This window comes from Bos mutus, chromosome 27, assembly GCF_027580195.1.
Source record: "Bos mutus isolate GX-2022 chromosome 27, NWIPB_WYAK_1.1, whole genome shotgun sequence".
Classification (NCBI taxonomy): Eukaryota; Metazoa; Chordata; class Mammalia; order Artiodactyla; family Bovidae; genus Bos; species Bos mutus.
The window spans coordinates 36931636-36949934 of record NC_091643.1 but is presented as its reverse complement, the minus strand read 5'-3'; the positions used below and the strand labels follow the sequence as shown (position 1 = coordinate 36949934).

Below are 18299 nucleotides of genomic sequence, written 5' to 3'. Positions count from 1 at the left end.
CTCCAGTACTTTTGCCTAGAAAATCCCATGGACGGAGGAGCCTGGTAGGCTGAAGTCCATGGGGTCGCTAGAGTCAGACACGACTGAGCAACTTCACTTTCACTTTTCACTTTTATGCATTGGAGAAGGAAATGGCAACCCACTCCAGTGTTCTTGCCTGGAGAATCCCAGGGACGGTGGAGCCTGGTGGGCTGCTGTCTCTGGGGTCGCACAGAGTCGGACACGACTAAAGCGACGTAGCAGCAGCAGAACATCTGGAAGTTCTCGGTTCACGTGTTGCTGAAACCTGGCTTGGAGAATTTTGAGCATTACTTTACTAGCGAGTGAGATGAGTGCAATTGTGTGGTACTTTGAGCATTCTTTGGCATTGCGTTTCTTTGGGATTGGAATGAAAACTGACTTTTTCCAGTCCTGTGGCCACTGCTGAGTTTTCCAAATTTGCTGGCATATTGAGTGCAGCACTTTGATGGCATCATCTTTTAGGATTTGAAATAGCTCAGCTGGAATTCCATCACCTCTACTAGCTTTGTTTATGGTGATGCTTCCTAAGGGCCACTTGACGTGAGACTCCAGGATGTCTGGCTCTAGGTGAGTGATCACACCATTGTGGTTATATAGGTCATTAAGATCTTTTTTGTATAGTTCTTCTGTGTATTCTTGATACCATTCCTTAATATCTTCTGCTTCTGTTAGGTCCGTACTGCTTCTGTTCTTTATTGTTCCCATCTTTGCATGAAGTGTTCCCTTGATATCTCAAATTTTCTTGAAAAGATCTCTAGTTTTTCCCATTCTGTTGTTTTCCTCTATTTCTTTGCATTGATCACTGAGGAAGGCTGTCTTATCTCTCCTTGCTATTCTTTGGAACTCTGCATTCAGATGGGTGTATCTTTCCTTTGCTCCTTTGTCTTTAGCTTCTCTTCTTTTCTCAGATATTTGTAAGGCCTCCTCAGTCAACCATTTTGCCTTTTTTCATTTCCTTTTCTTAGGGATGGTCTTGATCCCTCCCTTCTGTAAAATGTCATGAATCTCTGTCCATAGTTCTTCAGACACTCTGTCTATCAGATCTAATCTCTTGAATCTATTTGTCACTTGCACTGTATAATCCTAAGGGATTTGATTTAGGTCATACCTGAATGGTCTAGTGGTTCCCCCTACTTTCTTCAATTTAAGTCTGAATTTGGCAATAAGGAGTTCATGATCTGAGCTACAGTCGGCTCTCAGTCTTATTTTTACTGACTGTGTAGAGCTTCTCCATCTTTGGCTGCAAAGAATGTAATCAGTTTGATTTGGGTATTGACCATCTGGTCAATGATGTCCATGTGTAGAGTTGTCTGTTGTTTTGTTGGAAGATGGTGTTTGCTATGATCAGTGTGTTCTCTTGGCAAAACTCTAGCAGTCTTTACCCTACTTCATTTTGTACTCCAAGCCCAAACTTATCTGTTACTCCAGGTATCTCTTGACTTTGTACTTTTGCATTCTAGTCCCCTATAATAAAAAGGTCATCTTCTTTTGGTGTTAGTTCTAGAAGGCCTTGTCGATCATCATAGAACCGTTCAGCTTCAGCTTCTTCAGCATTACTGGTTGGGGCATAGCCTTGGATTACTGTGTTATTGAGTGGTTTGCCTTGGAAAACAAGCAGATCATTTTGTTGTTTTTTGAGAGTGCACCCAAGTTCTGCATTTTGGACTCTTTTGTTGACTTTGAGGGCTACTCTATTTCTTCTGAGGGATTCTTGCCTACCATAATAGATATACTGGTCATCTGAATTAAATTCACCCATTCAAGTTCATTTTAGTTCACTGATTCCTAAAATGTCCAGGTTCACGCTTGCCATCTTCTGTTTGATCACTTCCATTTACCTTGATTCATGGACCTAACATTCCAGATTCTATGCAACATTGTTCTTTACGACATCGGACTTTACTTCCATCACCGGTCACATCCACAACTGGGCGTTGTTTTTGTTTTGACTCTGTCTCTTCATTGTTTCTGGAGTTATTTCTCCACTCTTCTCTAGTGACATACTGTCTCCTTTTGTTCATAGACAGTATCTGAACTGTTTTATAGTTTTATAATCACAGCATACATACTGCTCAGCTTCTGAAAAAAGCTTTATATCTGTCATCACTTTCTCTGTCATTATGCATTTTTACTTTGAAGGCTAGTCAATTTATTTCTTTAAAAAATAAAATGGTTAGTTGACATGGCTTCTGAGGTATATGTAAACTCAATGCATTCCTTCCCTTCACCCACAGGAGTCCTGATATTTTACATCTGTAATTACCTTGGTCCTTTTTATAATGTTCAGTATATATGTTGTAATTCTACCAATATGTTGTTTGGTTTCCATGCTGATGGGGGAAGGTGTACTGGGTTTCTTTTTCCTTTATTCTGAACATTACAGTTGGGGAGCAGGAGAGGAGCAGCTCTGCAGTCAGAGTCCCCTCCCCAGGGGGATCTGGACTCCACTTCTGACCCTCTATGTCCCACAGAGCCATGAAAACCAGAGGTCTCATGTCTTAATGTCCAGTAAATGCCTTTCTGATAAAATCTGGCTCCTTACTTTTGGGGTTCTCTCTCACTTTTACTTGGCTTTTGCCCTCTTTTTCTTCCTTACTGGTTTATGAGTCCATCATCACAGGTCAAAATTTATTCTTTACCAAAATATACTATTTACCTATATTCTTTACCTATTTTATTCTTTACCACATTTAGATGTTTTTATCTGAATGCTTTTCCAAGGACCTTGGCTGTACTTTGGAAATGAAAGACTCTGTGCCCTAGTTTTTAACTTTAAAACATTCATGTCATTTCCCTGTGCCTTATTTTCACATGCACAGAGCAGTATAGTCCTGGGAGAAATTCATTTTGATTCTGTGCCAATGACTTTTTTTTCCACTTAATTTTTTTTTCTTTTGGCCTCTCTCTCTGTAAATAACTGCCTAGTAATTTAACAAAATATATGTAAACAGCTGTTTACATTACTCGACTTATTGGAGATGATTCTTCTCATTGGGATGCACCTGAGCATGGAGTAATATAAAAATGTTAAGATTTAAATTACGATTTTTGTTTCAAGTTTGTGTGTTTACACATGTGTATTTTCTCCTAGGCTGCTGCACTGAATAATAATAAAAATTCCAGTCAGGATTTCTTAAGACTGTTTAATGGACATGGTTACAGTGGTGTGGAAACTTTGGGGAAGGAGCTCTTCATGTACTTTGGGCCAAAAGCTTTACGGTAAGATAAACCTGTACAATACCTCTGACCTCTCTATGTTTAAAGATCTGCAGAAGGCTTTTCTTGCGGTTTGCTACATGTCACATTTAATCACAGAGAAAGTACTCCACTTTTAAGAGAGCTCTACTACAAGAGATTGAAATTTTTGAAATTATCGTGGAAAGCAGCAAGTAGAATAAAGTGTGATGTCATCATTACTTGGAGAGCTAGTCAATTTATTTCTTAAAAAAAAAAAAAAAGTCTGGCAAGGTTTCCCAAAGGTTGTTAGAACAACGCATCTCTGTTTCGCTCATCTCCAAACTCCCTGTGGTGCCCTTTCCCCCTCTTGTTTTTACCAAATGTTTGTTGCATTAGTGACATCATTTTCTTTATGACACCTCCTAGTTTGATTTGAATGTCTCTCCAGATTTGTATATTTTTCTCTCTTCCTTCTTTCTCCAAAGGCTTGTACAGAAATGGAAGCTTACTTATACATTTCAAAAACTTTCCACAGAAGTAACTGGTTCTCTGCTGTTTTACAGTGCTTATGGAAATTAGTTGCTAACTTACAGGTTGACTTAGTGATAAAGGTGTTGAAATGTATGTAGTCACCTATCTGGTTTTTTGCAAAAAATATGAAAAAGTCCTATGAAATAATACGTCTGTCAATTTTGTCTTCTTGGAGTTTAGCCTAAGCTATCACAAACTGTAAACTTTAAACTTTAAAAAATTTTTCTTTTAGATGTTAAACAGTTTTCACCCTCTTGAAAGTTCTGCTGTTGGACCCCGTGAAGATGAATAGTGTCATAGATAATATGACTACATGATTGTTACTTATTGCATCTCATCTTTTGCTTGTTTTGAGTACCTCAGAGTTTACCTAGTTGCTTTTCCTTTGACGTGTTGTTCTCGAATTGTCAGCAGCTGCTGTCCTTGGAGAGCACTGTCCCTTCATGGTTTTTCTTCCTCTGGAATTGATAACATCACATAACCCCTCAGTTCATGTAGGAGCAGGCTGCATTGTTGTGGTAGTAGATTGATTGATGTGATTGAAAATTCTTTGTTGTGAACAGAGAAGGACGCAATGGGATCCATGTGAGATAGTTGAAAACATTGATATGTTATTGATTCTCTGGTGTGAGGTGCAGATTTATTTCTGTAGAATGAGAGGGAGGTTTTTATCATGTCTTCTCCCCTAGACTGATAAGGGGAATCATTTCTCAGTGAAAGGCTGTCCGTAGGTGTCCACTGAAGTTCTCAACCAGTGCAGTTGTTTCCTCAAATCCAGTGACATGGTACCATCCCTGGCAGGTATGCGTCTCAGCTTATGGATGAGGAGCAGCATGGTCCCTATTTCTTTGCAGTTTCTGCAGCCTCAAATACTATTTAATGTGACAATTCAAGGTCATTGGCAGATCAGCTATTTGAATATGGAGTAAGCAACCTAAATTCAACTGTATTCCCTTTCGCAGTTTAGCACAAGTTACAGAAATGCTCTCCTGACTTAAGCTGCTCAGGAGGATGGATGACTGTGTCAGAGAAATGGGATCCTGTGTGAGGCTGCACGTCTGTGAGTGTGAGATAGGAACATTGTCTTCACTTCTGACCTGTTTTCTCCTCACCAGGCTGGTCTGCTCTTTCGAAAGCCCATAGCTAGAAACGTGCTTAATGATCACTTACAGTATTCCCTCCATAGGCAGCATCTCACAATTAAAACTGCCCTTGGATTTTGATGCATCTTATAGGTCAGGCTGTGAGTCTTCCTGGGAGTCATTTGTTATCAAAGTAAAATACAGGCCTAGGCCTCTGTACCTTCAGAAAGGTACAAATTAGATACTATTTCTGTTGCTAAAAGATGTATCTAAGTGCTCAAGCACTTGGAACAGTACCAGAAAATAATAAAAATGATTTAACATACATTCATTTTAGGAGCACAGTTGTGTTATGTGTGATTAATACATATACTCTTTCTAAACACTTTTTAGAAGCTTTTAATATGTAACAAAAAAAGTCATGTTTAACTTTTTGTTAAATAATGTATCAAATACTCATTAGAGCAAACTAAGGATAATGAACAAATAAGAATAAATGTACACTTTCACAATCCCACTACTGAATAGAATATCTACTAACTGTGGGTGCATATATTGCCGATGCTGTGTGTGTGTGTATCTGTAAATCTATTCACCTACCCTTCAGGCCGCTATTTTCAATCAAAATGATACAGCTTATATTGTGGATTAACCTGTATGTAAATATATTTTTAAATGGGTATCTTTTCCAAAAAGAATTTGCTATTTCTAACTTGTGGTTTATATGAATAATTATTACATACATACATACATACAATAATAGTTACATACATACTCAGAGACCAAAACCTGTATCTGAAATACTTTGGATGTTTTGCCGTTTTAGTGAAGCATTACGCATTATCAGTTTTGTAATTTAGTAATTTATTGGAGAAATGCAAAAGATAATGTGACAGTTTTTTTAGCTTGCTGGAAAATCTTTAAGGAATCCATGATATGCTGCATATAAGAGGGTTTTACATCTTAAACGTAGCTTTGTAATCTGTTACATAACATGTTAGGAAAAGTTGGAGTGTGATAAGGACGACTCCAGATTTTACACTTTAGAGTAGTAAATACCTTCTGTTTGTCCAGTCTGCCCTCTTAACTTTTGGGGACAGCATTTCTTCTGGAAACTGGTTATCTGGTCACAATAACTGGAGAGTTCAAGTTGAATTTAGCATTTCTTTCCTATCACAATTGATTGGGTCAATCTGACTTCTTTTGTGAACTTTCTCCGGTGGAGCTGAGGAGAGTTAGCTTCTGTGATGGAGGGAAGCTGGGATGCGAGGTCTTAGGACTTGTATGTGGCCACTAGCTTGTCCAGAAAGACAAGGTGATGGAAGATACAGCCAGTCTCTGTAAAACAGAGAGTCCCCAAGGCATCTTCATCCCTTATTCCCTCTGTCCCTAAGATCCAGCTTTCCTGCACTTTGATTCTTCAGCCTTCCTAAGAGCCATGAAAGTAAAAAGTGAAAGAAAGTTGCTCAGTTGTGTCCGACTCTGTGACCCCATGGACTGTAGCCTACCAGGCTCCTCCATCCATGGGATTTTCCAGGCAAGAATACTGGAGTGGGTTGACATTTCCTTCTCCAGGAGATCTTCCCAACCCAGGGATTGAAACCAGGTCTCCCGCATTGTAGGCAGACGCTTTACCGTCTAAGCCACGTGGGAAGACCCATGAGCTACCAAATATCCCTTAATGCCTAAACTTTTTGAGCTGAGTCTCTGTCACTTGCAATCTAAGAAACCTGATCATTAAAGTATCTATGGGTTGTTGTTCAGTTGCCAAGTTGTGTCTGGCTCTGCGATCCCGTGGACTTACAGCAAGCCAAGCTTCCCTGTCCTTCACTATCTCCCAAAGTTTGCTCAGATTCATGTGCATTGAGTCAGTGATGCCATCCAACCATCTCATCCTGTTAATCCCCTTCTCCTCCTGCCCTCAGTATTTCCCAGCATCAAGATCTTTTCCAGTGAGTCAGCTGTTCCCATCAGGTGGTCAAAGTATTCGAGTTTGAGCTTTAGGATCAGTCCTTCCAGTGAATATTCTGGGTTGATTTCCTTTAGGATTGACTGGTTTGATCTCCTTGCAGTCCACGGGACTCTCAAGAGTTTTCTCCAACACTGCAGTTCAAAAGCCTTAATTCTTCGGTGCTCAGCCTTCTTTATGGTCCAGTTCTCACATCCATACACATAATTACTGGAAGAACCGTCGCTTTGACTATACGGACCTTTGATGGCAAAATGATGTCTCTGCTTTTTAATATGCTGCGTAGGTTTAAGCATCTTTTGATTTCATGGTGCAATCACTGTCTGCAGTGATTTAAGAACCCCCAAAAATAAAATTTTCCACTGTTTCCATTATTCCCCTTTCTATTTGCCATGAAGGGATAGAACTAGATTCCATGATCTTAGTTTTTTGATTGTTGAGTTTTAAGCCAGCCTTTTCACTCTCCTCTTTAACCTTCATCAGGAGCCTCTTAGTTCCTCTTTACTTTCTGCCATTAGGGTGGTATCATCTGCATATCTGAAGTTGGTGATATTTCTCCCAGCAATCTTGATTCCAGCTTGTGAGTCATACAGCCCAGCATTTCTCATGATGTACTCTGAATGTAAGTTAAATAAGCGGGATGACAGTATACAGCCTTGATGTACCCCTTTCTCCATTTTGAACCAGTCAGTTGTTCCATGTCTGATTCTAACTGTTGCTTCTTGACCTGCATACAGGTTTCACAGGAGGCAGATCAGGTCGTCTTGTATTCTTATCTCTTTAAGAATTTTCCATAGTTTGTTGTGATCCACACAGTCAGAGGCTTTAGCATAGTCAATGAAGCAGAAGTAGATGTTTTTCTGAAATTATCTTTCTTTTTCTATAATCTAACAAATGTTGGCAATTTGATCTCTAGCTCTTCTGCCTTTTCTAAATCCAGCTTGTACATCTGCAAGTTCTTAATTCGTGAAAAATAAGGTTTTGAAGCAGTAACTTATTTTCTATTTTAGTTACCGTAATGGTTTTATGTGTAACTGGAGAAAATATACAATTTTCTTACTATCACTTCAGCTTTTAGTTTGGACACAATTTTCATATTAAAATGTTGGTTGTAAGTTGCAGCAGGTCAATTTAAACAATTTTAATAATTATCTGTTATCAGAATATGAGTGTCTTTTAATACCTGAAGATAATGGAGTCAGCCTTGAGGTAGAACTGGAAGCAAAGACTAAATGCTATGAGGACTCTGCATTCCGTGATTCTCTTCCTCTGAAATTCTCTACAGTCTGTGTCTGTGCAGACAGGCCTCCTTTGGCTTTTCTGGTGCCCAGTGCCCTGTCAGTAATATCACAGACAGCTCCCATCTCCCAGGTCTCCCAGTCCTAACAAGAAACTGATCTCTCTCTGTCCCAAATAAGTTTGTCAGGAGAACTCTGATGAATCCAGCTTGACTCAGGTGTCCATTCCTGAATCAACTGTGTCAAAAGTGTGGGATCAGAGGAAGGGACAGAGACTGCCCCTGGTGGGGCCTGGAGCCCACTGTGGGCAGGCAGTCATGTTAGGCACAGTGAATGAGCTCAAGAAACCAGTTGGATTGGGGTGGAGGGAACTTGAGATGTCAAGAAATAACGATCTAATCAAATTTTCCTAAACTGGGTTGATAACAATGAGGAATCTTGAAAACGAATCTGACTCTTGAATGCAAATACAATAAGGATATATGTCCTAGTTTATAAGACATCAGTATGATGATTGTAGTAACAGTACAGGTATTTACTATGCCTTCAAAATTTTCATGATACTGTTAAGTTTTTCTTAGTTTTAGACAAAGGGTATGTAACAATAAACAAAATTTGTTTTCGTGGGGTGTGGTTATCACAACAGTTTGCTATTTCATAAAAATTAACTAAAATTTGTTTATAAGAAGTTATTTTTATGCACATTTCTCCCTAAATAGATTCGTAAGACCAAAAAAAGGTATACGTATGTGTATTTGATCCAGGGTTCTTACTGAGACTACTCCTGCCTTTGAATTGGGTCTTAACCTTTGAGATTTTATATGTGGATGCAGTTTCATTATAGAAAATGATTTAGAATCCACTTTATGAGCCATGCAGCTGAAAAGATTTTAGGTATGATGGCTTCTGGGCATGACAGTTGTACACCTTTCACTGGGGTTGAACCTCCATAAGCTAAATTATAGAGTACTTACAGGCACACATTTTTCCTGTCAAGAACTATGGGGCATGTAAAATGCATATATGATTGATAGTAGGGCACACAGAGTTTAAAACCCACATTTTTAAAGTTAGATTGGTTAACCTTGTACAATACTGTAACATGGTGCTTTGGAATTAGAAGCATAGAGCGGTAACATTTGCTGCCAAAAAAGCCATATTTATTAACTCAACAAAGCTATAAGGAGAAGGATTTGAAAGGCAGGACACAATATTTCATCTTGAGAATCATTTCTGATCTTCATCATCAGAAGTCTCATAGAACCACTTTTTTTCTTTATTTTTTAACTGGACATACTAATCAATCCTATAAAAACTGAAAGACTATGAATTTTTCATCACTGCACTATGGCTTTCAAGTTAACTGTAAATATTTATAAATCCCCTCTTCCCAATACATATGAAGGTAGAAGGAATCTAAAAGAATTTAAGACAATGGTATTTTGACTTGTTCTCTTTTCTTTTGATCTGAAAGATTTTGTAAAAAATTGTTTCATTGTGTTGTCCCAAAGCAGGGGAGGGGGTTAAAAAAGAATAAGTGTCTTAAGCTATAGATCTCATTTTGGAATGGGAACATTTCCAATCCACTGTGGCTAGAACTAAGAAATGTGAGTGTTCATGGCTTTGTAGAATTCATAAAAACACCAACTGTAGGCAATTTAAATTTAGCCTTATCTCACCCCAAGCCTTTGAATCTCAGAAAAGGCTGAGAAAACAGTAGACTGTTGTGTGAATAAAAAAGATACTTCATCTGACAAGAAAAGAGAACAGGGGGATGTTTTCTTGGGATTATTGTCAGGGTCTTATTATTTCTCTAGGAAGTTATTTTATTTGTGGGTTGAAAAAATGATTGCCATATCTTGTTTTATAAGGATGCAAAACCATTAACAACAACAAAAAAAATATGTGCTATTAGCTATCATTTTGTGCCCTTGAGTGTTTATTGTGACTGGTATTTGCTTATATTTCAATAAATGAAGAAACAAAAGTTTAATGCACAATATACTTTCTGCTGCTCAAAAATGGGTTTGATTTTGTTCCAGGATTCATTTTGGAATGAAAGGCTCCCTCGTGATTAATCCACTTGAGTCTAAAAATAAGAATGGAGTTTCTCCTGTTTTTGAAGTACAGCTCACCAAAGATCTGATTTGTTTCTTTGACTCATCAGTAGAAATCAGGTAAAAAATTAAGTTAGAAAATGCTTCTGCTGCAAAACTGCAAAGTTGGCTCTGCAGTTGGGTTTGGGATGTCACATGTGGAAATGAAAAAAATAAACACAAATTTTTAAAAAGTGGTTTATAACTTTAAAAAGTTATTTAAAAGAGCCTTCAAATAACATAGTTTGATAGGATCTTCATTGTTTGGCTATAGAACTTTTCTATGCTGGTTAATGTGAAGGGTTTATATCAAGCTCATTTAAAATGACACTCTGTGGATTGTAACCAGGCCCATGATTAATGTGTTGTCTATTCCTTTCTTTAGAAACTCAACAGAAAGCCAACAGAGAATAAGAGTGATGGAAGAATTAGATGTGTGTTCCCCTAGATTTAGTTTCTCCAGAGCAGAAAGTGAAGTGAAAAAGCAGAAAGGACGGATGCTATGTGACGTGCTAATGGATCAGAAAGTGTTGCCTGGGGTGGGAAACATCATCAAAAATGAAGCTCTCTTTGACAGTGGTTTCCATCCCTCTGTCAAAGTAGGTTTTAAGTATTTTTTAAATAATTTTATATTTTTAAATATTGTGAAGGGCTCGACGAGGAACACTTAAATTTGGCCTGACATGTTTGGAGAGAATGTCAGTAGCACACTCTCCCCAACAGACGTCAGGGCATGTTTGCCCATTGTCAGCTTCTCTGTGAGGCCAACCCTGGCCACTCTTTTTAAAGTTGGTTGTGCCCACTTCATCCCCCGAGTCTTCTATAACTTGCTTTTCGTTTTTGTTTCTCCATACGACTGATCACTTTCAAATACAGCCTGATGTTTACTTGTTACATATATAGTATGTAAGATCTGTTCTCTGCTAGAATACAGTCTCTTAGGAGGAAAGTGTCCGTTTGGTTCAATGACATATCTGAGTGTCTAGATACAGTGTTTGGCACATGGAAGGCATTAAAGAAATATCTGGCAAATGTATAAAGGAACTAAGGTCACCAATTTCTCTTAGTATCTGGCATTTTAAATTCATACTCTGCACTCACTCAGTATAGCTATTTGTGACATTAGAAAATGCTGTTTTGATGGAATGGTAAGACTGGAAGTCAGGATGCAAAGACTAAGAATAAGTGATTGGTGAGGAAATGGAAGCAAAATTTAGAGTAATTGTTAAGGTAACTTGCTGCTGCTGCTGCTAAGTCACTTCAGTCGTGTCCGACTCTGTGCGACCCCAGAGACGGCAGCCCACCAGGCTCCCCCATCCCTGGGATTCTCCAGGCAAGAACACTGGAGTGGGTTGCCATTTCCTTCTCCAATGCATGAAAGTGAAAAGTGAAAGTGAAGTCGCTCAGTCATGTCCGACTCCTAGCGACCCCATGGACTGCAGCCTATCAGGCTCCTCCGTCCATGGGATTTTCCAGGCAAGAGTACTGGAGTGGGGTGCCATTGCCTTCTGCTTAGATTGGAGCAAAGGGAAAATATTTGACTGCCAGAGGGAGATGTTAGGATAAGAACTGGGTCTTTAGGTGTTTTTTTCCCTTGTTCTTCAACTGAAGTGATGTGAACTTATTTATATGTTGGCGAGGGGTGAAACTGGCAGAGCGGGAGAGGTTAAAAAAAAGAAAATGGTGATTAATAGGCCAAGTTGTAAGAAGGTCAGAGAGGTTAGAACTCAAATCCAGGTGGAAGGATACATACATTTTAGTTTCCAGGGAAGAAAGTTACATTAGAGCTTTTATCCAGACCCAAGTAGTATCTATTAACTAAACCATCTTTTACATATTTCCCAAGATAACTATTTATTTTAGGTGATTTCTTCCCAGGTAGGTTTTATGCAATCCAAATAAGTAGGAAATAAGTTTTCAGAGAAACTAGTTAATAATTGTTATAGATTCAGTTTGTTTTTTGACCCTTGGAACAAGCTAGTCAAATTTCTGTAATTCAGAATAACAAAACAGAATTATAACAGGAATGAGTTTATGAGTTTTTTAAAATCACCTTGACCTCTATGGAAAATACTTTTGAAAAAATAACTGAGTGTTTTTATCCAGAGCATTGTTATTATCTTTGATAAACTGGCAATTTATTTTTTATCACTATATCTAGCCAGCCATTCATCTAGTAGGAGATCATTTGCCCATAATGCCTGTAGGTTAAAAATTAATGGTAAGCTATTAGTTCCCTAAAAGCATATGTATAATGATTGAAAAAGTATAGTTTAGCATTTTAAGATATGACTGAACATAGTACATAAGATGTGGTAAAAAATAAATGAGTTTGAGAAGTATAATACATATGTTTTAAGCTTTAAATAAATGAAAAAATAGATAATATTTACTTTTAGAAGGATTTTGTTGATTAAACAGTTTTAGATTTTAGGCACTGATAAATCTATTTCCATTGTGTAAAAATGTATTCATTACACACAACAAAAGTGAGTCATCAGGAAGAATTTGTTCTGGAATTGCTGTTGAAACTACATGTGCCAAATGATAACTAATTCTACAAGGGGAACCCAGAGATTTATACTAGGCTATGCACAAAAAAAATCTTCAGTAAAGTCTGTTTCTGAGTTCTTCCATGTATTAACAAGTACTTTAGTATTAATGCATGTCTATAAATTCATATCTTTTTAAAACTTGACAGTGACTTTGGTGGTCATCTACTCCTCTGCTTGTTTTTCCCTCCCCTCTTTCTTTGTGGTCTTTTTTTTTTTTTCTCTTTTCCTCTTTATCCCCTGCAAAACTTTTCAAGGTAGCTGTGATAGGCAATGTTGGGGCTTTGAAGATGTCCATACAAAGTAGATATTCAATAAATACTTGAACTTAGGATTAAAGTTTATAAATAAGAATGGTATTTTTTCTTTTTCTTTTAATTTTCACTTTTTCTAAAGTTGAGGTATAGTTAATTTACAATGTTGTGTTAGTCTCATGTGTACAGCAAAGTGATTCAGTTATGTTGTTATTCAGTCGCCCAGTCATGCCCGACTCTTTGCGACCCCGTGGACTGCAGCAACCAGATCTCCCTGTCCCTCACCACCTCCTGGGGTTTGCCCAAGTTCATATCCATTGCATCGGTGATGCCGTTCAGCCATCTCATCCTCTGACACCCTCTTCTCCTTCTACCCTCGATCTTTCCCAGCATCAGGGATTTTTCCAATGAGTCATCAGTTCACATCAGATGACCAAAATACTGAAGCTTCAGCTTCAGCATTAGTCCTTCCAGTGAATATTCAGAGTTGATTTCCTTTAGTATTGATTGGTGTGATTTCCTTGCTGTCCAAGGGACTTTCAGGAGTCTTGTTCAACACCACAGTTCAAAGGCATCAATTCTTTGGCATTCTGCTTTCTTTATGGTTCAGATTTCACAACAGTACATGACCACTGGGAAGACCTTAGCCTTGACTATATGGACCTTTGTCGGGTGGAGTAACGTCTCTGCTTTTCAACACTCTGTCTAGGTTTATCTTCACTTTCCTGCCAAGAAGCAGTTATCTCCTGATTTCATGGCTGCAGTCACTGTCCGCAGTGATTTTGGAGCCCAAGAAGAGGAAATTTGTCACTACTTCCACCTGTTCCCTATTTGCCATGCAGTAATGGGGCTTGAAGCCCTGATCTTAGTTTTTTCAGTATTTAGTCTTAAGCCGGCTCTTTCACTCTCTTCCTTCACCCTCATCAAGAGGCTCTTTAGTTCCTCTTTGCTTTCTCCCTTTAGAGTGGTGTCATCTGCACATGTGACGTTGTTGATGTTTCTCCTTCCTAACTTGATTCCAGCTTGTAACTCATCCAGCCTGGCATGTCTCATGATGTGCTCAGCATACAGATTAAAGAAGCAGGTGAGAGCAGACAGCCCTGTTGTAGTCCTTTCTCAATCTTGAACCAATCAGTTGTTCCATACAGGTTCTAACCATTGCTTCTTGACCTGCATACAGGTTTCTCAGGAGGCAGGTAAGATGGTCTGCTATTACCATCTCTTTAAGAGCTTCCCATTGGAGAAGGCAGTGGCACCCACTCCAGCACTCTTGCCTGGAAAATCCCATGGATGGAGGAGCCTGGTAGGCTGCAGTCCATGGGGTCGCTGAGAGTCAGGCACGACTGAGCGACTTCACTTTCACTTTTCACTTTCCTGCATTGGAGAAAGAAATGGCAACCCACTCCATTTATTCTTGCTTGGAGAATCCCAGGGACAGAGGAGCCTGGTGGGCTGCCGTCTATGGGGTTGCACAGAGTCGGACATGACTGAAGCGACTTAGCAGAAGCAGCAGCAGCAAGAGCTTTCCATGGTTTGTCATGGTCCACACAGTCAAAGGCTTTAGCATAATCAATGATACATAGATGTTTTTCTGAAATTCCCTTGCTTTCTCTATAATCCAGCTATGTTGGCAATTTGGTCTCTAGTTCTTCTTCCTTTTCTAAACGCAGCTTGGACATCTGGAAGCTCTTGGTTCACATAATGCTGAAGCCCAGCATGCAAGATTTTAAGCATGACCTTACTATCATGGGAGATGAGTGCAATTGTCTGATGGCTGGCACATTCTTTGTTACTACCCTTCTTAGGAATTGGGATGAGGATTGACCTTTTCCAGTCCTGTGGCCACTACTGAGTCTTCCAGATTTGCTGACATAATGAATGCAAAACCTTGACGGCATCGTCCTTTAGGGATTTGAATAGTTCTGCTAGAGTTTCATTGCATTTAGTAGCTTTATTGCACCAGTGCTTCTTAAGGCCCACTTGACTTCGCACTCTAGAACATCTGACTTTGGGTGACTAACCACATCATCGCAGTACTTCAGTTCTTTAAGATCTTTTTTATACAGTTCTTCCATGTATTCTTTCCATCTCTTCTTGATCTCTTCAGCATCTACTAGGTCTTTAGCATTCTTTTCCTTTATTGTGCCCATCTCTGGGCGGAATGTTCCCTTGAAGTCTCCAGTTTTCCTGGAGAGATCTCTGGTCTTTCCCCTTTTGTTGTTTTCTTCTGTCATTGAGCACTGTTGCTTGAAGAAGGCCTTCTTGTCTCTTCTAGCTATTCTTTGAAACTCTTCATTTAATTGGATGTACCTGTCCCTCTCTCCCTTGCTTTTCACGTCTCTTCGTTCTTCTGCTATTTGTAGTCTCCTCAGATAACCACTTTGCCTTCTTGCTTTTCTTTTTCTTTGGGATGGTTTTGTTTGCCGTCTCCTGTACAATATTACAGAACTGTGTCCATAGTTCTTCTAGATCTAGTCCCCTAAATCTATTTGTTACCTCTACTGTGAATGCATATGGGATTTGATTTAAGTCATACCTGGCTGACCTAGTGTTTTTCCTGGTTTCCTTTAGTTTAAGCCTGAATTTTGCTATGAGAAGCTGATGATCTGAGCCACAGTCAACTCCAGGTCGTGTTTTCGCTAACTGTATACAGTTTCTCCATCTTTGACTGCAAAGAATGTAATAAATCTGATTTCGGTATTGATCATTTGGTGATGTCCATGTGTAACGTTGTCTCTTGTGTTGTTAAAAAAAGGATATTTGCTATGACTAGTGCATTCTCTTGGCGGAATTCAGTTAGCCTTTGCCCTGTTTCGTTTTGTTTTCCAAGGCCAAATTTGCCTGTTACTCTAGGTATATCTTGACTTCCTACTTTTGGATTCCAATCCCTGATGATGAATAAAACATCTTTCTTAGGTTTTACTTCTAGGAGGTCTTCTATGTCTTCATAGCAGTGATCAGCTTCAGCTTCTTTGGCACCTGGATTACTGTGATGTTGAATGGTTTGCCTTGGAAATGAGCCAAAATCATTCTGTCATTTTTGAGGTTGCACCTAAGTACTGTATTTCAGACTCTTTTGTTGATTATGATGGTTACTCCATTTCTTCTATGGGATTCTTGCCCAGAGTAATAGATATAATGGTCATCTGAATTAAATTCGCCCATTCCTGTCCTTTTTAGTTTGCTGATTCCTAGGATGTCGATGTTTATTCTTACCATCTCCTGCTTGACCATGTCCAGTTATACACACGTATATATACATATTCTTTTTCAACATCTTTTCCACTATATATTATTACAGGATACTGAATATAGTTCTGTGTGCTATACAGTAGGACCTTATTGTCTATTGTACATATAGCAGCGTGTATCTGCTAATCCTAAACTCCTAATTTATCTCCCCCACCCCACCACTGGCAGCTTCCTTTGTGCCTGCGGTGCAAGAGACCCTAGTTCGATCACTGGGTCAGGAAGATCCCCTGGAGAAAGTAATGGCAACGCACTGCAGTATCCTGCTTGGGAAATGCCACAGACAGAGGAGCCTGGCGGGATACAGTCATGGGATCCCAGAGAGTCGGGCACAGCTGAGGGCCTAACACTCACTCTCACCCCTGCTGCTATACCCCTTCGGTTTGTTTTCTATGTCTCTGAGTTCATTTCTGTTTTGTAAAAAAGTTCTAGAATGGTGTTTATTTATCTGTGCTTGAAATGGTCAATGCTGTTAAGAACACTAAATAGATACATGAGTTTTAGAAGAGATGCATATATTTCAAATCTATGTATAGTACTCTTAGAACTGGCAAGTGGTACTACTGTCTACAGTAATGAACAAATTATGAAACTGTCCTGAGTAGTTTTTCTGTTTTAAGGTTTGTCAGTTAACAGATGAACAGATCCATCACCTTGTGAAAATGATACGTGATTTCAGCATCCTTTTTTACAGGGTAAGAGCAAACATTTTTCAACTATTCAAAATGTTGCTTATTTCCCTTTAATTACACCAAAAATGTTAAGGCTCTATGTAGCCATCTAAGGGTAAGAGCGTAGGAGCACAGTGGGAAGAAGTGACATGTTGTGGGCATAATTAACATCTTAAAATTTTAGGTCAAAGGTTAGTCCCAACTAACTATAATTACATTAAATTATGTTTATACTAAGTTGGGGAACAGGTATGTTGGCATGTTACTTAGACTCATGTTCTAATTTGGGGCATATAAAAGTAAAAGGTAGGTAGTCTAGAGAGAGAGTCAGTACTTTGGGATAAATATAGACTTTGGTTCAGTCACATTTTGCCACTTACCATTTGTGTGGTTAATATTATTTAGGTTACTTAATTTAGGTTTAGTTTATCTATAAAATAGGATAATATTTGTTTTAACACAGAGGCTGTTTTGAGAATAAGGCCTAACTAAACTGTAAATTTTGAAAGTTGTGTATATAGGCATGGGCTTCCCTGGTAGCTCACCCATCAAGAATTTGCCTGACAATGCAGAAGACATGGGTCAGGAAGATCCCCTGGAGAAGGAATAGCAACCCTTTGCAATGGCAGTCCCAATGCCTGGGAAATCCCATGAACAGAGGAACCTGGTGGGCTACAGTCCGCGGGGTTGCAAAGAGTCAGACATGACTGAGCAACTAAACAGAAACATATTTTATCTTTAAACAAATTATCATAAATATGTCCTTTTTTCTCTACATTCCATTTTCTATGTTGAAAATGTTTATTTTTGCTATTGTTACAAAGTCAGGTATTTTAGGATTCATTAGTTGGCCTAAAGTGTTAATGAGTCTTTAGCTTTATATACCTGTCCTAAGTATCTGTGGCTGTTTTAATATTATATATGCCCACTTGTGCTTTTAGGGAAAGATGATTCCAAATAACTACCCATTTTCTGCCCAGGTTAAGATGTGTATTTCAATACTTGGCTTAAATTATTATGGGTTGTTTTTTTAATTTTCAGCTTGTACTATTATTTGCTGTATTTCTGAGCTTTTAAATTTTCACACTGCTGATATAAATCCCAAACATTGTCTTTAGAGGAGCTTTATGTGTATGTGAGTAGAATAAAACTGTGACAGAGAATAATCAATGTCTTTTGAAATAGAACTTATGCCAAATGGAACATGTTTGCTGCTAGAATGGCATTTGAATTTTTCTTCTTTTTAATTGAACCTGTAAGATTAAAAACAACTGTCCCTTTTCAGGTCAGCGAAGAAGATGATCTTATTAAGCTTTACCCTGTAGAAATAAATTTTTTGGCTATTGAAACAAAGTGAGCAGCTTCAGTGTTCTAAAAATAATCAGATTTAAAGCTAATCTAGTCTTTTTCTTATAACCACATAATTATTTTTAATTATAAAAACCTTAAAAGCATGAAA

The 18299-nt window shown here is 38.5% G+C and overlaps 1 protein-coding gene across 4 annotated transcripts in view; it reads left to right on the top strand.

The window, feature by feature from the left end:
* Positions 1-18299, top strand: part of NEIL3 (nei like DNA glycosylase 3) — a 527805-nt gene that overhangs the window by 493600 nt on the left and 15906 nt on the right. For 3 of the 4 annotated variants that reach the window (XM_070364103.1, XM_070364102.1, XM_005887169.2), the window contains 4 exons: positions 3113-3240; positions 10061-10195; positions 10500-10713; positions 16790-16864. In XM_070364103.1, the coding sequence (XP_070220204.1) occupies positions 3215-3240; positions 10061-10195; positions 10500-10713; positions 16790-16864 (450 nt within the window). In that variant the 5' untranslated portion in view covers positions 3113-3214. The remainder of the gene's footprint in view (positions 1-3112; positions 3241-10060; positions 10196-10499; positions 10714-16789; positions 16865-18299) is intronic. The other variant, XM_070364104.1, reaches the window with a different exon arrangement.